General features: G+C 40.2%; 1 protein-coding gene across 1 annotated transcript; it reads left to right on the plus strand.

Moving 5' to 3' along the window:
- The first annotated feature begins 760 nt into the window (after positions 1–760).
- On the plus strand, positions 761–23,069 carry si:ch211-125o16.4 (neuroblast differentiation-associated protein AHNAK). The gene is made up of 5 exons (XM_061911103.1): positions 761–1,019; positions 8,641–8,698; positions 8,765–8,846; positions 8,924–9,099; positions 19,292–23,069. Exons 2-5 carry the CDS (start codon positions 8,663–8,665, stop codon positions 22,868–22,870), a joined length of 3,873 nt encoding a protein of 1,290 aa, XP_061767087.1. The 5' UTR covers positions 761–1,019; positions 8,641–8,662; the 3' UTR covers positions 22,871–23,069.
- The last annotated feature ends 16 nt before the right edge of the window (positions 23,070–23,085 follow it).

A 23,085-nucleotide genomic window follows, 5' to 3' on the forward strand; every position in this document is an offset into this window, starting at 1 on the left:
GGGAGGGCGGTACTCTCCAAGGTTTCTCATAGTCACCGACGTCCCACTGGGTGTGAGTTTTCTTTGCCCTTATGTGGGCTCTACCGAGGATGTCGTGCAGCCCTTTGAGACACTAATGATTTATGGCTATATAAATAATCATTGATTGATTGATTGATTGATTGATTGATCAATGATTACACGAATGGATACATGAATGAATAAATACATTAAAAAGATTAAAGAATGAATCAACAGATGAATGAACCCATGAATGAACCCATGAATGAATGAATGAAGTAATTGAATAAATGAATGACAAAGTAGGTAAGCAAGTTATTGAATAAATAATGAATACATGAATGAATAAATGAATAAACAAATGAACAGTGATTGAAAACATTAACACATTATTTATTAAATGAATTAATGAATAATTTAATAAATACAGGAATGACTAAATAATAATTAAACTAATAAATATATGGAAGAACAAACAAGCGATAGGATAAACGATTGACTGCTAACATGAATACACGGATTAATGATTAATTAAATGTATCAATAAACGAATCAACGAATCACTGATTACACGAATGGATACATGAATAAATAAATGAAAGATTGAAAGAATGAATGGTAAACCATTGTGACAGATGCGAGCACAAATGTGACAAAGGGACGTTCAGCTATTCATGAACTGGCTGATCCTAGGTTCTGGTCCGTCCAGTTACAAAAAGGAGCGGCGTGTTTCTCTCCATGTTTCTTTTTATCTCTCGATGTGCTTCCAGCCTGCTTTGGAATGCCAAAAGGCTTGCACGTCGCTTTCGCCAACATACTTTTACACTGAGGTGTGTGTGTTGCAAGGGGCCAGAGGGGTACTCGGAGAAGCGGCCCGACCGGTTCTCCTGGTTGCATCGCAGCTCCTCGGCATTTAACTGGCAGATCGGTGGCACGCTTGTGACAGAAGCAGAGGGACACGCTGACAGGGACACTTCTTTCCTCCCCGGGCGTATAGTTGGAGGCGTCTTTGGCACACAGTGAGTACCAGTTGAAGAACACTCATGCTTGGGTATAGTTGGCGGGGCACCCCAGGGGTCAATGCTGGGACCATTTTGTTGAATACAGACAATACAGGGGCTCATGGAGACTGTCACAGTGCAGAGTTTTCTGTTTGGGGATGAATACCAACACTGCAACATTGTTAACATAATGGATCTGTGGCAACCGTGCACTGATTTTAAACCGATGCATAGACTAAGAGGATGTTCTTTCGGAAGGGATGATTGCACGGTTCATACCCTGCGTGTGTCAACACAACACCGTTTTCATTACCTTCAAGTACGTGTGCAATCGTTGCTGTGAGACGTGTACACCAGTTCAGTGAAGACAAAACAAGCCTTTTCCCGTCAGGGGCTGCCACCAGAAAAATGAAAGAATTACATGTTTTTGTCATTGGAATCAATCCGAATGACAAACATTTCAACTCAGCATCTGGTAAACTTGTATATACTTATTGTGCCCTCAAAGCAATAATAAAACTATTTTAGGACTTGTGTGTGTCCTCATTAAGGAACTTGCTTGGTGGATTTGTTGCTTCTGAAACTAATGCAGCTTGTTGGATTTGCACGTCCTTCGTTGGCACACACTGTCCCTTTGTCTTTTTTTGTTGCAGCTGGGCTTGGTGTAGGATTTACATGCGGCGAGTTGGGGTGTGGTTGATGGACAGTCTGTGTGTGTCGATCGGTGCAGCTTGTGCGAGAATGTAAACCGACTGGTTCGGATGGATGCATTCTCCTGTGGATGCCTCAGGTGTTTTTGTTTCTGTGTCTCGCTGCTCCACTCGCGTTAGGAACGCTGCCCGGGAGGAACAGTAACACGTGAAGTCATACCTTGTGAGGACTTATTGCATGTTTTGATTATTTCTTTGCGTGCGTTGCTTCTAAAGTCAAGAGCTCGCATGACACAATCAAAAAATGTTACCTCCCAGCAGACATTAAAGCAACGTTGAGTACTTGTTGAATTAGGTTCTGACGTTGAGCAACTCAAGCATAACGTTGAAACATGGTTTCTGACATTGATTTGACCATTGAATTTTGGTCATTCCCAACCAATATTTTACAAAACAACGTTGAAACAACATTAAAGTTAAAGCACCAATGATTGTCACACACTCTTGGTGTGGCGAAACTATTCTCTGCATTTGACCCATCACCCTTGAGCACCCCGTGGGAGGTGAGAGGAGCAGTGGGCAGCAGCGGTGCCGCGCCCGAGAATCATTTTTGGTGATTTAACCCCCAAATCCAACCCTTGATACTGAGTGCCAAACAGGGAGGTAATGGGTCCCATTTTTTATAGTCTTTGGTATGACTCGGCTGGGGTTTGAACTCACAACCTACCGATCTCAGGGCAGACACTCGAACCACTAAGCCAGTGGTTCTCAAATGGGGGTATGCGTACCCCTGGGGGTACTTGAAGGTATGCCAAGGGGTACGTGAGATTTTTTTTAAACATATTCTAAAAATAACAACAATTCTAAAATACTTTATAGATATATTTATTGAATAATACTTCAACAAAATATGAACATAAGTTCATAAACTATGAAAAGAAATGCAACAAAGCAGTACTCAGTGTTGACAGGTAGATTTTTTGTGGACATGTTCCATAAATATTGATGTTAAAGATTACTTTTTTTGTGAAGAAATGTTTAGAATTAAGTTGATGAATCCAGATGGATCTCTATTACAATCCCCAAAGAGGGCACTTTAAGTTGATGATTACTTTTATGTGTAGAAATCTTTATTTATAAATGAATTACTTGTTTATTTTTTAACAAGTTTTTAGTTATTTAGATATCTTTTTTTTTAAATAGTTCAAGAAAGACCACTACAAATGAGCAATATTTTGCACTGTTATACAATTTAATAAATAAGAAATTGATGACATAGTACTGTATTTTACTTCGTTATCTCTTTTTACCAACCGAAAATGCTTTGCTCTGATTAGGGGGTACTTGACTTAAAAAAATGTTCACAGGGGGTACATCACTGAAAAAAGGTTGAGAACCACTGCACTAGGGCACTGAGTAGGTTATGCTTTTTTGATGATGTTTAATCAATGTTGGTCTCTGACATTGATGTGACCATTGAATTGTGGTCATTTCCCAACCAATATTCTACAACACAAATACAACATTGAAACAACATGCTTTTTTGACAACGTTTAATCAATGTTGGTTTCTGACATTGATGTGACCATTGAATTTTGGTTATTTCCCAACCAATATTTTATAACACAAATACAACACTGAAACAAGATGACTTTTGACGACATATAATCAATGTTGGTTTCTGACGTTGATCTCACCATTGAATTTTGATCATTTCCCAACCAATATTCTACAACACAAATACAACACTGAAACAAAATGACTTTTGACGACGTTTAATCAATGTTGGTTTCTGACATTGATGTGACATGGGAATTTTGGGAATTTCTCAACCAATATTCAACAGAACCAATACAACTTTGAAACAACATTCTTTTTGACGACGTTTAATCAATGTTGGGTTCTTACTTTGATCTCACCATTGAATGTTGACACAATCAACAAATGTTACCTCCCAGCAGACATTAAAACAACGTCGAGAACTTGTTGAATTAGGCCCTGATGTTGAGCAACTCAAACATGAAACATGTTTTTTGACGGCGTTTAATCAATGTTGGTTTCTGACATTGATGTGACCATTGAAATTTGTTCATTTTCCAACCAATATCCTACAACACAAATACAATGTTAAAACAACATACTTTTTGACAATGTTTTGTGCAATGTCAGGTTGTGACATTGATTTCACCATTTAATTTTGGTCATTTCCCAACCAATAACACAACAACACAAATACAACGTTAAATAAACATGCTTTTTGACAACGTTTAATCAATCAACATTGATCTCACCATTGAGATTTGATCATTTGCCAACCAATATCCTACAACACAAATACAATGTTAAAATTAAATGCATTTTGACGACATTTAATCAATGTTGGTTTCTGACATTGATGTGACCATTGAATTTTGGTCATTTCCCAACCAATATTCTACAACACAAATACAACATTGAAACAACATGCTTTTTGACAACGTTTAATCAATATTGGGCTCTGACCTTGATGTGACCATTGATTTTTGGTCATTCCTCAACAAATATTTTACAAAACCAATACAACATTGAAACAACATGCTTTTTGACGACGTTTAATCAATGTTGGGTTCTTACGTTGATCCCACCATTGAATGTTGATCCTTTTCCAACCAATATCCTGCAACACAAATACCATATTAAAACATGCTTTTTGACAATGTTTTTTTCAATGTCAGGTTGTGACGTTGATTTCACCATTGAATTTTGGTCATTTCCCAACCAATATTCTACAACTCAAACATAACGTTGAAACTATATGTTTTTTGACTATGTTTAATCAATGTTGGTTTCTGACGTCAATTTGACCATTGAATTGGTAATTTTCCTACCAATATTCTACAAAACAAATACAACGTTAAAACAACATGCTTTTTGACAAAGTTTTAATCAGTGTCATGTTTGTCCATTGAAATCTGGTAATTTTCCAACCAACAACGTGGATCCAACATTAGACATCAACGATTAAAAAAAACATGCTTTTAGACAACGTTTAAGCAATGTTGGGTTCTAACATTGATGGGACCATCGCATTTTGTTTATTTCCCAAACAATAATCTACAATTTAAACATAATGTTGAAACAACATGCTTTTTGTCATTGTTGAATCAATATTGGGTTCTGAGATTGATGTGACCATTGAATTTTGGTCATTACTCAACCAATATTCTACAAAACCAATACAACTTTGAAACAACATGCTTTTTGATTACGTTTAATTAATGTTGGGTCCTGACGTTGATCTCACCATTGAATTTTGATCATTTCCAAACCAATATTCTACAAAACAAATACAACGTTAAAACAACATGCTTTTTGACAAAGTTTTAATCAGTGTCATGTTGTCTCGTTGATTTGTCCATTGAAATCTGGTCATTTCCCAACCAACAACGTGGATCCAACATTAGACATCAACGTTGTCTCAATTTACAAATACAACTACTTTGCAACGTTGTTTCAAAGTCATTTTTAAAGGACATGTATGTATAATCGAAGTTATATAAATGTTTTGTGCCTGCTGCACTAGTTTGGGTTAAACCCCTTAACAAGCCATGCATCGAAAATAATATTATAAACGTGACGTCAAGACAATGGCTAAGTACAGAAATTGTTTTTTTTTTTTTGGTGGAAATAATGTGGATGACAAATGGAGAATGGTGCATAGGGACTGGAGAAACAAAAGCAGAATGTGGCAGCTGGGACTGAACAACGAGGCAAGGCAGGAAGATGCAGGAGAAAAGTTCATTTCTTCTTCAATTTCGCTTTCGCTATCTGCCTCCATACTCCAACCATCCGTTTCAATACGTGCGCAATCTGTTGAATCGCTTAAGCCGCTGAAATCCGAGTCTGAATCCGAGCTAATGTCGCTATATCTTGCTGTGCTATCCGCCATTTGTTTGTGTTGGCATCACTGGATGACGTCACAAGAAAATGGGCGGTGGCTTCACAGATAGCGAAAATCAGGCACTTTAAAGCCTTTTTTCGGGATATTCCGGGATGGGTAAAATTTTGAAAAAACTTCGAAAGATAAAATAAGCCATTGGGAACTGATTTTTATTGGTTTTAACCCTTCTGAAATTGTGATAATGTTCCCCTTTAAAGGCAAGGCAAGGCAAGGCAACTTCATTTATATAGCACGTTTGCAACAATTTTGAAATTGGACCAAAGTGCTTTACAGGTTAAAAAGCATCGAGCAAAAAAACAAATCAAAAACAAACAAAGTACATAAACAATGAATGAGCTAAACAAGATAGTGCAAAAGCAATAGGGTAAAAGGGGTCGAATAAAAATAATGAAATAATAAAAGTGCGACAAATTGAAATTTTTTTTAAAGCGAGGGGGGGGGGGTAGGAATGGTGGCTAAGTGGGTGGGCTCAGCTCAGGTTAAAGGCCAGTGAGAAGAGGTAGGTCTTAAGGAGGGTTTTGAAGACCGCCAGGCTCTGGGCTTACCTTGCCTTGCCTTAAAGCAGTGGTTCTTAACCTTGTTGGAGGTACCAAACCCCTCCGATTCCATATCTGCATTCACCGAACCCTTCTTTAGTGTAAAATAAAATGTTTTTTTTTTTCCAAATACAAGACAAGTTATGTCTTTTTTTTCCTGGTGCACAAAATGAACCGTGCATGAACATCACCTTGTTCAAAGAACAAAACCAACACAGTGCATGAACTCACAACAAAGTACACACCTGCAAATCAGTGTGACGTCTGCAGTCATCGTGTCCATAATACGCTGATAGGGAGAAGTTTTTATTTTACACGATGAGTCGGGTGTGTCTTGACCTCCGCGCGGCCGACTCACCGAACCATTAGGGTTCGATCGAACCCGGGTTAAGAACCACTGCCTTAAAGAGTCAAGAGCAAAAGTCTACTATAGGCAACAGACAAAAGGAAATTCTTTCAGCGACTAAACTTCAGGAGTGGTGAAGAGAAGGGCGGAAGGATCCAGAAAACATGGAGGAGTGCAGAAGAATCCAGAGTAGCAAACTGCCGTATTTCTGCTCTTTTAAGCAGGATGACTTTGATTTCTTCCTCAGTATTCTGGATCTTTTCTTGGGCGTGCCTCGTTTCTCTGCCTATCCGTGGGGGTCCTGTCAGCTGGGGAAAGAAACGGAAACAGCAGCGCACGACAACAAGACGTTTTATGTTCAAAGTATTTGTTTATCTCAAACATGCATACAGGTTACATTGTAGTTCTTTAAATATTTACACTTCAGTGACGTGCTGTCAGGGGAGGCAAGTGAGGCAGTGCCTCACCTTGCCACCAGGAGGGGTTAAAGGCTTAACTATGAGATGTTCAAAAAACAGAGTAATAAAATATGTTTGAATATTTCTCTCATGGTCAATGCTTTCTATGTGATTTTGGTGTGGTTCCTGTATATTTGGATAATTTTCTTGGTCAAAATCGCGTAAATTCTGTGTTTCCTTAACAAACTAATGCAGCAGACCAGAAGTGAGGTAGACACAGGTGGTGCCTCTACGGCTACATACAAAGTGTGTTGAGCGTGTGCGTGAGAAGGGGCGCGTGTGTGATGCCACGGGGAAAAGGCAGGCCATGAGGCAGCAAGTACCTCTGCCTCAAAGTAGGGGGCAATATATTGTTCAATGCCTCAGCAGTATTCTGACTCGCCACACTGGGAGAAAGGGGGGCGCTAGAGCTAGCAGACACATGTCTCTCCAGCGGAAGCCAGGCTTTTTTCTTTTTTGTATTTATGACAAACATGGAATTTTTATTAGAGTAAGCCAGTGTTTGTGGGTGTTGTTGTTGCTTCAGGTACAAATACAGAAAGGTAAGATACACTCAAAATACTTGATTTATTTTGTTAAAAGAAAATGGGACCAACAAGTATTTAATAACAACTTTGTCAAATACTTTTTGGATAAATTTGTCATACCATAATATTATTATGATAATGTTTTTATGAAAGCAAATTACTCCCTTCGTTTTCCTGTTATTTTAATGTGCAACCTAAATCAACAATGGTTAGAACTGCTCATAAATTTAAGTTAAAAAAAGAAGAAAATCATTTTGCAATGCAGTCTGCGGAAAATGCTGGAAAGTGCCACTGTACATAGCAACTGACGCCACAAACACATTTTTAAGATAGTCAACACTCTACTGCTATCTGCCAGCTCACGTGGATAGTGCATACCCCCACCTCATTGATTAATTGGTTGATACTTTTATTAGTAGATTGCACAGTTCAGTACATATTCCGTACAATTGACCACTAAATGGTAACACCCGAATACGTTTTTCAACTTGTTTAAGTCGGGGTCGAGTTAAGTTTATACCAAAAAGTTCTATTTTGGTTTCATCTGACCACATGACATTTTCCCAAACCTCTGCTGTATCATCCATGTATCAATTTTGGTATAAAATCAACTTGTCGTGTTTGGAGGAAGAAGAATACTGAGTTGCATCCCAAGAACACCAAACCTATTGTGAAGCATGGGGGTGGAAACATCATGCTTTGGGGCTGTTTTTTCTGCTACGGGGACAGGACGATTGATCCGTGTTAAGGAAAGAATGAATGTGGCCATGTATCGTGAGATTTTGAGCCAAAAACCTATTTCCACCATAATTTACAAATAAATTCTTTAACATTTCTACAAAGTGAATTCCTGGATTTTTTTTCACATTCTTTCTCTCTCAGTTGAAGTGTACCTATGATGAAAATTACAGACCTCTGTCATCATTTTAAGTGGGAGAAATTGCACAATCGGTGGCTGACTAAATACTTTTTTGCCCCACTGTAATTTCACACATAAGTCGCTCCGGAGACGCACCCCCGGCCAAACTATGAAAAAACTGCGATTTATAATCCGAAAAATATGGTATATGCAAATTCACCCATCAAAAGGATGTCTTACTGTTATTGTTTCTTTTTCTAATGATTTTTTCAACAAAAAATTTCAAAACTAACGAGAAAACTTCACTTTTTCTCCTACTTTAGACACGCGGGCGGAACATCTTCCATGCTATGTGGGTCTAAAGACGTGCACGAAACAATGGTGATTATGACGAGTCCTAAACATTTCTTTATGTTTGAGATGCTGACACAGAAATATTTCACGCAGAGTCAGGACAGCGTGAGCGTTTTTTCTGGAGTGGGCATTAACGGCATGCCGGCCGGTGTTGGAAGCGGCGTCTTGGAGAAAGGTACGCCCACACCAACACTAACCATTGTTTTGTTACACAAACCAGAGAGTGAGTCGGGATGTGCGTTCAATTCTCAGGCGGCGACGTCGTTGCGGCCGCGTTAAGCCAAAATCACCTGGAGAACGATCAAGTGCAGAACATTCTGAAGGTTCTCCAGCCGTATGATGACAACCTGAGTGTGGCCACCAAGAAGGGATTCAATGTCAACGACGGCCTCGGCGCGCTGAGATTAAACTCTCAAGACTCAGCAGAGGTAATCATCGTGCAAGTCGACACATGTTTGTCCAGGAATTTAGTGAAAATCAGCTTTTTCACGTATATATTCCACATTACATTGTCAAGTATTACAATTTACCTGTCAGTCCCTCCAGAAATTTGCGCCGTCATGATCGCACCATTTCACGCATGTCTAATCAAAACGGTTTATTGTGTAAACCAGTGGTTCTCAACCTTTTTTCAGTGATGTACCCCCTGTGAAATTGTTTTTAATTCAAGTACCCCCTAATCAGAGCAAAGCGTTTTTGGTTGAAAAACAGATATAAAGAAGTAAAATACAGCATTAAGTCATCAGTTTCTGATTTATTAAATTGTATAACAGTGCAAAACATTGCTCATTTGTAGTGGTCTTTCTTGAACTATTTAGAAAAAAAAAAAAAATTGAAACTTGTTGAAAAATAAACAAGTGATTCCAATTATAAATAAACATTTCTACACATAGAAGTAATCATCAACTTAAAGTGCCCTCTTTGGGGATTTTAATAGAGATCCATCTGGATTCATGAACTTAATTCTAAACATTTGTTTACAAAAAAGAAATCTTTAATCTAGCTGTCAACACTGACATTGTTGTATTTTTTTTCACAGTTTATGAACTTACATTCATATTTTGTTGAAGTATTATTCAATAAATATATTTTTAAATGATTTTTGAATTGTTGCTATTTTTAGAAAATTAAAAAAAATGTTACGTACCCCTTGGCATACCTTCAAGTACCCCCAGGGGTACGCGTACCCCCATTTGAGAACCACTGGTGTAAACAAGGCAGGAACAACAACAATACAGCAACTCTTTATTGATCAAATTACAAACCCTATTTCCATATGAGTTGGGAAAATGTGTTACATGTAAATATAAACGGAATATCGCTTCGCATAGTAAAGCTTTAACCTGCACTTACGGATGTAGCGACAAACTCTATTTAGTGACCGTGGTTTTCTGAAGTGTTCCTCAGCCCATGTGGTGATATCCTTTAGAGATTGATGTCGGGTTTTGATACAGTGCCGTCTGAGGGATGGAAGGTCACGGTCATTCAATGTTGGTTTCCGGCCATGCCGCTTACGTGGAGTGATTTCTCCAGATTCTCTGTACCTTTTAATGGTATCATGGAGCGTAGATGTTAAAACCCCTAAATTTCCTGCAATTGCACTTTGAGAAACGTTGTTCTTAAACTGTTTGACTATTTGCTCACGCAATTGTGGACAAAGGGGTGTACCTCGCCCCATCCTTTCTTGTGAAAGACTAAGCATTTTTTGGGAAGCTGTTTTTATACCGCACCCACCTTTTCCAAATAAGTGTTTGATAAGCATTCCTCAACTTTATCAGTATTTATTGCCACCTTACCCAACTTCTTTGTCACGTGTTACTGGAATCAAATTCTAAGGTTAATGATTTTTTGCGAAAAAAAAAATGTTTATCAGTTTGAACAACAAATATGTTGTGTTTGTAGCATATTCAACTGAATATGGGTTGAAAATGATTTGCAAAGCTTTGTATTCCGTTTATATTTACATCCAACACAATTTCCCAACTCATATGGAAACAGGGTTTGTACATAATTGCGAGTCGTCCTCCTGCATAACTCAGAATCTACTTCCTGTTCCTGTCTGCAACACTATTTCCTCTGAGTAATGTCGTATATAAATGTTTATTTCCTAGAATAAATGGTAAATGGATTATACTATAGCGCTTTTCTTGGGGCGGTATAGCTCGGTTGGTAGAGTGGCCTTGCCAGCAACTTGAGGGTTCCAGGTTCGATCCCCGCTTCCGGCATCCTAGTCTCTGCCGTTGTGTCCTTGGGCAAGACACTTTACCCACCTGCTCCCAGTGGCACCCACACTGGTTTAAATGTAACGCAGATATTGGGTTTCACTAAAAAACGCTTTGAGTCATTACAGAAAAAGCGCTATGTAAATATAATTCACTTCACTTCACACTTTTCTATCTTTTTTATAAGGAACTCAAAGCACTTTGACACTATTTCCACATTCACCCATTCACACACACATTCACACACTGATGGCGGGAGCTGCCATGCAAGGCGCTAACCAGGCCCCCATCAGGAACAAGGATGAAGTGTCTTGCTCAAGGACAAAACGGACGTGACGAGGATGATAGAAGGTGTGGATTGAACCAGGAACTCTCCGGTTGCTGGCAAAGCCACTTTCCCAACTGTGCCACGCTATGTATCTTTATATTTATTTAACATGTATCTGTCAATGGTAAGACAATTAAGAACATATTTTCATTTTGCAATGCCGACCTAGCAAAAAGGCAACATTTAATGGCGGAGATGTTTAAGTGTGAGGATAATCTCTTATAGGCTCTCATTTACAAACAAAAACAGGTGCTCTCAACAGTTCACACATGTCCTTAACGGGCTGGGGTAACCCAGCAGGCACAAGACGTTAAAGCAATGCTGAGAACTTGTCGAATTAGGTCCCGAAGTTGAGCAACTTAATTATAACGTTGGAACAACATTCTTTTTGATGACCTTATAATCAATTTTGGGTTCTAACGCTGATTTGACCGTTGAATTTTGGTCATTTCCCAACCAATATTCTACAACACAAATGTAACGTTGAAACGACATTCTTGTTGACGACGTTTTGTAATTTGGTCATTGCCCAACCAACAACGCGGATCCAACGTTGGACATCAACATTGTCTCGATGTACAAATACAACTATTTTGCATAAATGTTTCAAAGTCAGTTTTAAAGGACATAAATGACTGTTTAAGATGAACAAGCATACTTGCCAAACTTGAGACCTCGGAATTCGGGAGATTGGGGCGGGGTTAAGGGGGGAGGAATGTATTTATAGCTAGAACTCACTGAAATTCATATATATATATATATATATATATATATATATATATATATATATATATATATATATATGTCTTGATTGGATTATCCAGAGAATAGTGCTCGATACCGTGGTAGAGCGCAATATGTAGGTGTGGGAAAAATCACAAGACTACTTCATTGATTGATGATCTCTACAGAACTGTTTCATGAGGGGTTCCCTCAATCAGCAGGAGATTTTAATGGAAGCATTCACATACAATGGTTTATATAGGGCACAGAGTGGGTGGGTACAGGCAGGCGTAGGGGCCTGGTGATTGGCTCATGTGTTACCCAGGAGGTGTTTCCGTCTGTGGCGGCATGTTGAAATGATTTCACTGCGCTTGTTGAGGGATGATAGATCTGGATGATATATAATAAACAGTTTCTCTTTTAAGCATAGGTTGCATCTTTTATTACCACTGTTGTAAGGTGTGCTGGATGCAAGAATTTGCCATGTTATTGAATATTCAACATTATTGTCTTTGAGGTTCCAAATGTGTTTGTTGAGTTCTGTAGAATTCCGCAAAGTCTGGTTTCTAAAGGAGGCGTTGTGATTATTCCATCTTGTTTTGAACGCTCCTTCGGTTAATCCTACGTACGTGTCGGATGTGTTAATGTCCTTGCGTGTTACCTTTGCTTGGTAAACGACTGATGTCTGTAAGCACCCTCCGTTGAGAGGGCAATCAGGTTTCTTGCGACAGTTACATTCCTTATTGGTTTCAGAGTCGTTTAGTCTGGGGATGGGCAGTCCTTTTGCAATTGCTTTGTTGTGGTTTGAAATGATTTGTTGTATGTTATTCATACAGCTGTAGCTCAATTTAATGTTGTTCTTGTTGAATATTTTTCTTAGGGTGTTGCCTTTGGGGAAGTGTTTGTCGATCAGAGTGAGGAACTTGTGGCCAATATTGGTTGAGACGTTTTTGCTGAATGGCGGATTGTACCAGATGATGTTGTTTCGTTTTCTGCTCTTTTTTGGTTGGTTTCCTGGAGTGGGTTCATAGGTGAGTGTGAAGTTGTATCCGCTTTCATCAAGTGCTTTCTGGTATGGGGGGGTTGCTTGGTCGAATTCAGCTTTGCTAGATGACAGCATCGATAGCCTTTTATTAATTCCGGTAGGTATTCTTTTCGTGGTGGTGGGTGGGTGGTTGCTGTCATGGTGCACGTATTGGAGTGTTGTGTTGGGTTTCGTGAATGGTTGGTAGCTGTTATTTCTCAGGTTGAAAGTGACGTCAAGAAAGTTGACGGTTTGCTTGTTGGCTTCAATCGTGATCCGTAGGCCGTTTTGTTTGAAGATTTGGCATATGCGCTTCTTGGTATTCTCGCTGCTCCTTGGCGAGGCGCAGCACACTGCCAGTCCGTCATCACGGTAAATACCAAGGTTCAGGTTGAGGCTAGCAAGCTGGGAGAGGAGGAAACTCCCAACGAGTTCACACGTTTCTGCTCTGTCAACGTCTCAACCAATATCGGCCACAAGTTCCTCACTCTGATCAACAAACACTTCCCCAAAGGCAACACCCTAAGAAAAATATTCAACAAGAACAACATTAAATTGAGCTACAGCTGTATGAATAACATACAACAAATCATTTCAAACCACAACAAAGCAATTGCAAAAGGACTGCCCACCCCCAGACTAAACGACTCTGAAACCAATAAGGAATGTAACTGTCGCAAGAAACCTGATTGCCCTCTCAACGGAGGGTGCTTACAGACATCAGTCGTTTACCAAGCAAAGGTAACACGCAAGGACATTAACACATCCGACACGTACGTAGGATTAACCGAAGGAGCGTTCAAAACAAGATGGAATAATCACAACGCCTCCTTTAGAAACCAGACTTTGCGGAATTCTACAGAACTCAGCAAACACATTTGGAACCTCAAAGACAATAATGTTGAATATTCAATAACATGGCAAATTCTTGCATCCAGCACACCTTACAACAGTGGTAATAAAAGATGCAACCTATGCTTAAAAGAGAAACTGTTTATTATACATCATCCAGATCTATCATCCCTCAACAAGCGCAGTAAAATCATTTCAACATGCCGCCACAGACGGAAACACCTCCTGGGTAACACATGAGCCAATCACCAGGCCCCTACGCCTGCCTGTACCCACCCACTCTGTGCCCTATATAAACCATTGTATGTGAATGCTTCCATTAAAATCTCCTGATGATTGAGGGAACCCCTCATGAAACAGTTCTGTAGAGATGAAGTAGTCTTGTGATTTTTCCCACACCTACATATATATATATATATATATATATATATATATATATATATATATATAAATATATATATATATATATAAGTACAGTACAGTTAGTAGGACAACTGTGTTTTCATTACTGTGTAATGTAATATATATATATATATATATATATATATATATATATATGTATCCATCCATTTCCTACCGCTTATTCCTTTTGGGGTCGCGCTGGTGCCTATCTCAGCTACAATCGTGCGGAAGGCCGGGTACACCCTGGACAAGTCGCCACCTCATCACAGACAACATTCACACTCACATTCACACACTAGGGCCAATTTAGTGTTGCCAATCAACCTATACCCAGGTGCATGTCTTTGGAGGTGGGAGGAAGCCGGAGTACCAGGAGGGAACCCACGCATTCACGGGGAGGACATGCAAACTCCACAAAGAAAGATCCCGAGCGCGGGATTAAACTCCAGACTACTCAGGACCTTCGTATTGTGAGGCAGACGCACTAACCCCTCTGCTACCATGAAGCCTGTATTTACAATTAATTATTAATATGATCAGTTATAATAAATTAAAACAGTCCAGTCATTTGGCAGTCTGCTTTAAATAAATGCTTTTACTGCCATTTAAAGCCTACATTTGGGTTTGTGTGACATAAAACAAGCATAACATCAATACAGTGTTTGTTTTCCAATTTGTGTTTTAAGCCTGTACTTTTTGACATTATGTTAACAAAAGACAATTAAAAAATGTATAGCAAATTACACTAAACAAAGAAAATCAACCTCAGATTATTACAATTTTCACAGCAACTTTCCGAAAAAGATGCTGCAACTTCAGACATTTTAGGCCCGAACAAACAGAACAAAGTCTAGTAGGACCAATCCTGTATTAACTATATAAATCAATTCATAGAAAAAGAGTGAGGAAAATATCACAATCCATTTTTTGCCTTAAAATTGCTATGGAAAGTTTGTGTAGTAAAAATGCTAATGGGACACTTAACACATTTTTCAATAATTGATATTCTTTGTTCAGTTCAGAGAGTAGTGGTGTCTCGGTTTTTGTTAGTAATGTGTTTCAATAAGTCAGACAAACAAATGGTACCAGAACAAATTAATTATTTCCTATAAGATACAATATAAATCCAACTACCCTGAGAAGGACGAGCGATAGAAGATGGATGGATGGACAGATGGACTCTAAATAGTAGTATAGCTAATGTTGGTAGAGTGGGTGCGCCAGCAACTTGAGTGTTACAGGTTCGATCCCGGCTTCCGCCAACCGTTGTTTCCTTGGGCAAGACACTTTACCCAGCTGCTCCCAGTACCCCCACACCGGTTTAAATGTAACTTAGATTTTGGGTTTCACGATGTAAAGCACTTTGAGTCACTAGAGAAAAGCGCTATATAAATTTAATTCACTTTACAAACAGTAATTATATTGAATAAATATTCTATTCTATTCTAATGATTGCTCGGTTCAAGTAATTTGTCTGGCCTTCAGGCTTGTCACTCGCCGCCGTCTTACACACACCCGTGTATGGCATCTAGCAACTTGCAGTCATGTTGTCATGCTACATGTGATGACACGTTCAACGATAGCAAGCGTTAGTGAGCCAAAATGCTATCATTAGCTAACAACACAAAAAGCTAACGCGCGTGTTTTCGTACATACATAGTATACATACAAACTTATTTCATTCATTCATTCATTCATTCTTTCATACGTCATTATGTTCTAAGAACAGGAAGAGGGAAGCATATTATGCTTACCAAACTGTGAACTGGTGTTCAGAGTCTGAGTCACCAACGCATGTATTCTTTGTTTCAACACTTCATTCCACAGAATGATACACTAGAAAACTGACTATTTGGATACACGCAATGTTTGGCCGTATGACAACCCATTCGGCATACCAAAATCAGGGAAAAATTTAATGCAAAACGTTATAAAAAGTCAAGGTTATGAAGACTGAAGTATCACCTTAAATCTGTGCTGCACAAAAAACTGTCAAGTTAAAAAGTTAAAGTACCACTGATAGTCACACACACTACCTCTGCATTTGACCCATCCCCTTGTTCCACCCCCTGGGAGGTGAGGGGAGCAGTGAGCAGCAGCGGTGGCAGCGCTCGGGAATATTTTGGTGATTTAACCCCCGATTCCAACCCTTGATGCTGAGTGCCAAGCAGGGAGGTAATGGGTCCCATTGTTATAGTCTTTGGTATGACTCGGCCGGGGTTGAACTCACATCTTTCCAATCTCAGTGCGGACACTCTAACCACTAGGCCAGTGAGACAATTATAGGGTCTTCATTGTTTTCCAGGCCAAGGCCCCAAAACTGAGAGAGAGATGGGGCTGAGACTCCCTGTTAGAATTATTTTATCTACAAACCCCGTTTCCATATGAATTGGGAAATTGTGTTAAATGTAAATATAAACGGAATACAATGATTTGCAAATAATTTTCAACCCTTATTCAGTTGAATGCACTACAAAGACAAGATATTTGATGTTCAAACTCATACATTTTTTTTTTTTGCAAATAATAATTAATTTAGAATTTCATGGCTGCAACACGTGCTAAAGTAGTTGGGAAAGGGCATGTTCACCACTGTGCTACATCACATTTTCTTTTAACAACACTCAATAAACGTTTGGGAACTGATGAAACTAATTGTTGAAGCTTTGAAAGTGGAATTATTTCCCATTTTTGTTTTATGTAGAGCTTCAGTTGTTCAACAGTCCGGGGTCTCCGCTGTCGTATTTTACGCTTCATAATGCGCCACACATTTTCGATGGGAGACAGGTCTGGACTGCAGGCGGGCCAGGAAAGTACCCCCACTCTTTTACTACGAAACCACGCTGATGTAACACGTGGCTTGGCATTGTCTTGCTGAAATAAGCAGGGGCGTCCATGATAACGTTGCTATGATGACAACATATGTTGCTCCAAAACCTGTATGGACCATTCAGCATTAATGGTGCCTTCACAGATGTGTAAGTTACCCATGTCTTGGGCACTAATACACCCCCATACCATCACAGGTGCTGGCTTTTGAACTTTGCGCCTATAACACTCTGAATGGTTATTTTCCTCTTAGTTCCGGAGGAAACCACGTCCTCTTTTTCCAAATATAATTTGAAATATGGACTCGTCAGACCACAGAACACCATTCCACTTTGCATCAGTCCATCATAGATGAGCTCGGCCCAGCGAAGCCAGCGGCGTTCCTTGGTATTGTTGATAAATGGGTTTTGCTTTGCACAGCAGAGTTTTAACTTTCACTTACAGATGTAGCAACCAACTGTAGTTACTGACAGTGGTTTTATGAAGTGTTCCTGAGCCCATGTGGTGATATCCTTTACACACTGATGTCGGTTTTTGTTTTTGACGAGGCATCAGCGGTCCGTAATATCATCGCTTACGTGCAGTGATTTCTCCAGATTCTCTGAACCTTTTGTTGATTTTACGGATTGTAGATGGTAAAATCCCTAAATTCCTTGCAATAGCTCGTTGAGAAATGTTGTTCTAAAACTGTTTGACAATTTGCTTACAAAGTGGTGACCCTCACCCCATCCTTGTTTGTGAATTACTTAGCATTTCATGGAAGCTGCTCTTATACCCAATCATGGCACCCACCTGTTCCCAATTAACCTGCACACCTGTGGGATATTCCAAATAAGTGTTTGATGATAATTTCTCAACTTTATCAGTATTTATTGCCACCTTTCCCAACTTGTTTGTCACGTGTTGCTGGCATCAAATTCTAAAGTTAATGATTATTTATAAAAATAAAAAAAAGTTTATCGGTTTGAACATCAAATATGTTGTCTTTGTTGCATATTTAACTGAATATCGGTTGAAAATTATTTGTATTCCATTTATATTTACATCTAACACAATTTCCCAACTCATATGGAAACGGGGTTTGTAAGTTATCATAAAAACTTTGTGTTGAAGTGAGTTCCCAGCGAGAAGACCAAAAGCTGTCTTCGAACCTACCAAGAAGAAGGCTCGTAAAACTCCACCGTGTAGGGAGGAAGCAACATGAAGGTGTTTCTGTTTCTTTCATGTATTGCAACCTTGTAACCACAAGGCCACTGAGCAGGATTGTTTAGTTCCTTTCAAATCAGTGATACATTTTGTTAATCATTCATGCAGTCATTCACCTTTCCTTTTACCCGCCTCAACAAACAAGGAAGTGAAATCAAATCTTCTTCCTCTTAAAGCAGCACATCTGCACACCCTGATGGTCAACATGTAAACATATTTTACACTGAACAGAGTGGACATAGACGTTAGCACGTTTAGCATCAACAATGTAGTGTGTTCTGCGATGAGGTGGCGACTTGTCCAGGGTGTACTCCGCCTAGCGCCCGAATGCAGCTGAGATAGGCTCCAGCGACCCACCGCCACCCCAAAAGGGACAAGCGGTAGAAAATGGTTGGATGGAATGTAGTGTTTTCACTTGTCAGCTGGACAGCCAGTTGACATCTAAATGTCCTTCAATAAGCACACAAGGTTAGTCATTTCTTGTATTTTAGTCAAGTTATTTACATAAGGTAAAGCAGACCGACTAATACTCAAGGCTCCAATATTGCGAGCATATCGGAAAGGAAACAACTGTATAGGGACAATCTGTTTGTGTTTGTAATGTTTCTCCAGTGGGGCAGTGTAGCTCGGTTGGTAGAGCGGCCGTGCCAGCAACTTGAGGCTTCCAGGTTCGATCCCCGCTTCCGCCATCCTAGTCACTGCCGCTGTGTCCTTGGGCAAGACACTTCACCCACCTGCTCCCAGTGCCACGCACACTGGTTTAAATGTAACTTAGATATTGGGTTTCACTATGTAAAGCGCTTTGAGTCACTAGAGAAAAGCGCTATATAAAATATAATTCACTTCAATAAAGTGCACATGTAGTATTTACATTGCGTTCATATTTCTAATTCCAAACGTACTAATAGGTCAACAGTGGGTATTCAAAACACAACTGAAGTACTTACTACTTATGTATTCAAAGCTTCCAGTTTAAGCCAAGTCTGTGTTGTGTACCCTAACTTTCTGTACTAACATATTTACTTTGCCAACAGATTTCCAGTGGGGACTTGATCATGAAGACGGGTCTGGATGTACCAGCCAAGAAAACTGTCTCTTCTCTTGATAGATTGAGAGAAAAGTTAAATGCGGCTCAGGGCTTCAGGAGTGAATTAAACGGTCCAGCGTTGAACGACCTCCCATATGGCAATCTAAATAAACCATCAACGGATGCGAGGGCAGAGTATACATTACCTAGTCTAGCAAAGGCTGGACCAGACCTTAATGGCACCCTGGCAGCACCCCTTGTTAGTTTGGCAACTCCACAACTTAACGGTCACAATGCTTCGCTTGGCATTGACGGATCCGCTGTGCAGAAAGAAACCCTGAAGTACGACGCACCACCGTTTAGAATGCCCAAATTTGATCTACCTCAGGTCCAAACACCAGAGGTAGATGGTGAACTACACCTCCCCTCTGTTCATAACGAAATAGACCTCAATCTGCCTTCACCAAAATTAGACCTTACAAGCCCAAATGCAGCTCTGAATGGACCAAAACTGGATTTAAGGGGACCTGATGTTGACCTACAAGCCCCTAAAGCTGACCTCAGTCTATCTCCAGATAAAATTAAATGGCCCCACTTAAAATGGAAAGGTCCAAAGGTGAAAGGACCGGAGGCTGCACTAAACGCTGACCTCCACACACCGAATCTAAGCACACCAGACATTCACTTACCCAAAGGTGAGCTCAAAGGCCCTTATGCAGATGTTCAAGCTCCAAATCTGGACTTGGGTGCCCCATCTGGAAAAATAAATTGGCCTCATTTGAAGTGGAAGAAGCCCAGACTTCATGGCACTTCATTCGATGCAGAACTAAACTCACCAGACCTGGATGTCTCTGTCCCGGGACTTAAGGGTGGGATAAAAGCACCAGATGTTGATGTGAATTTGCCCAAGGCTGACCTTAAAGGTCCGGATCTCGACATACAACGACCACATTTGGAAGCACCATCTGGTAGAATCAACTGGCCTCACCTAAAATGGAAGAAACCAAAAGTAAAGGGTCCAAAGGCAAACTTAGACATTGATGCAGGCCTGAAAACACCAGAATTATTAACTCCAAATTTGGAGAGTGACATTAATGGGCAGCTGAGACTCCCAACAGCTGACGTTAAAGGTCCCAATTTAGATGTTGACACCCCAAACCTTGACATTGACAGTCCATCTGGTAAAATTAACTGGCCTCCCTGGAAGTGGAAGAAACCCATAGTACCTGACCCTAAAGTTGATATGGACCTCAAAACAGACCTAAGCTCCCCGGATGTCGATTTGTCTATTCCGAGCATTGAGGGTGGCATCAATACACCAGATCTCAATTTACCTAGAGCAGATATTGATATTAATACACCAAATGTTGACATTGGGGCCCCCTCTGGCAGAATCAAGTTCCCAACACTGAAAAAGCCTAAGTTTAATTTTTCTGGACCCCATCTAAAAACACGGAGTGTTGACCTAGATACTGACCTGAGAACCCCAGACCTCAACTTGTCTGCTCAAAAGTTGCAACTTAATGGACCTGATCTGAATTTACCCAACGCTGACGTGGATGGTAAAGTGCCTGATCTAGATGCATCTGGAAAGATCAAATGGCCCACCTTCAAGAAGCCAAAATGGTCAGTCTCGGGTCCAAAGGTTAATGGGCCAGATATTGATGCTAACGTTTCTACACCTGACCTGAATCTCACAGGTCCAACGATTGATGGTGAGATAAACACATCGGATTTAAAACTCAACTCACCAAAAGCTGAATTGGACGAACCCAATTTAGACATTAACGCTGATGCTCCATCTGGTATATTCAAATGGTTCAAGAAGCCCAAGATTGGCACATTAAAAGGTCTTTCATCTGATGTTGATGCTGATCTCAAGCTACCAGATTTGGATCTGACTGTACCGGATGCAAATTTGAAAGCACCGCATGTTGGTCTTTCAACACCAACAATTGAAGTGCCGGACCTCAGCGGTGATCTTAAAAGTCCTCATGTAGATCTTCACGCTCCCGATCTTAACTTGGAGCAGGGTGATGCTAAAGCGGTGTTTCCAAAAATAAACTTCCCAAAGTGGCCAAAAGTCAAGGACCCTCAACTGGATACCAATTTACCCAATGTAGATATTGATGGACCCGATGTAGATCTAAAAGCTCCTAATTTACAAGGTAGTCTTGGTACACCTGATATTGACCTTGGTATACCAAAAGGCAATCTCCAAACTCCAGAGCTTGATGTGTCAACTAGAAGGCCTACATTTCCCAAGATACAATTGCCAAACCTTTCAGGACCAAAGATAGAAAAGCCTAATCTTGATGTTGATGCTGATTTCAAGGGGCCAAATGTGGGTTGGAGTGCACCAGATGTGGATCTGAGTGCACCACACGTTGGTCTTTCAACACCAAAAATTGATCTTCCAGCCCTTAATGCTGTTCTCAAAAGTCCTCAAGTGGATCCCGATCTAAACTTACCAACTTTTTTAGGGCCAAAGTATGAAAACCCTAATCTTGTTGCTGATCTGAAGGGGGCAGATTTGGATTTGAGTGCGCCACGTGTTGGTCTCTTGTCCAATTCAAATCTTAAAGGCATGGATGCATCATTAAAAACACCAGATCTAAACTTCGATTCCCAGCAGGGCGACTTTCAGTTGCCTCATTATAAACTCCCAAACCTTGATCTTTCAAGTCCTGAAGTAGAGTTTCCCGGTGTTCATCCCTCTATTCAGGCTGGAATGGAGACACCCAAGGTCAACATTGGAACCCCTAAAGCAGATGCAAACATCTCCGCTCCCACTGTAGATGTAAGTGGTTTAATGATAACGGGGGACCTCAAAGGACCACAAGTAGATATGGCAGCTCCAAAGTTAGACGCTAATCTGGAAAAGCCTAAATTTCCACATATGAAGTTTCCCAAAATGAGTTTCTCTGGACCAAAAACTAAAACTCTGGAGGTTGATACCAGTCCAAAACTGTCTCCCGTCACAGTCTCTGCCCCAGAAATCAACACACCTGGACTACAAATCAAAGCTGGGGGAGATGCTGAAGTTAAAGGTTCCCCAAAAAGTAAATTGAAATGGCCCTTTAAGTGGGGATTCAAGTCCAGCTCAGACATGACTGATGACGAGGGTCCTAACGTTCCCGTATTCAGACTACACAGCCTGCCCAACAATGCCTTTGAAGAAAAAGAAGGAATTCCCAATACCTTTGGCCAATCAAAACTCGAGAACGAGGCAAAGGATTATATTATTAGCAAAGGAATCCGTTTACCAGTCGTGAACGTACCGTCAAGAAACGGAGAGAAGATTGACATCATGGAGAGGCTGAGGATGGCAAAGGAAAAAGTTCCCTCGACTAACGTTTCCCCGACCGAAGACAAGAACCTCACCCTGAAGATTCCCGCTCCGGATCTTGACGCCACGAGGGCTTCCACACTAGCAGAAGAACCTAATTTATTCAGAGGAGGCACTTTCAAAGTGGACAAACCGCTGTCTCCTTTGGGTTTGTTTGCTCCTGAGGTTTCTTCCTCGGACGAAAATGACAAATTATCTTTAAGCCTCTCCAACATGCTGGGCCTCAATGTAGAATAATCCGATGTCGACTGCTAGGTCGAAGAAAGCATTCGGCAAGAGTTGTCTCTATAAAGTATGTGTATATTCCTGTTATTTATACATGCGTTTATACTTTTCCATGTGTACTGCATTTGATGATGCTTCTGAAAAGTGACATATTTTACCTTTTAAGTTAATTGAGTATTTGTTGAATAAAATATCATTTATTTCTCACTCATCCCCAGCAAGACTGC

This window comes from Nerophis ophidion, linkage group LG09 (assembly GCF_033978795.1).
Source record: "Nerophis ophidion isolate RoL-2023_Sa linkage group LG09, RoL_Noph_v1.0, whole genome shotgun sequence".
In the NCBI taxonomy this organism is placed as follows: domain Eukaryota; kingdom Metazoa; phylum Chordata; class Actinopteri; order Syngnathiformes; family Syngnathidae; genus Nerophis; species Nerophis ophidion.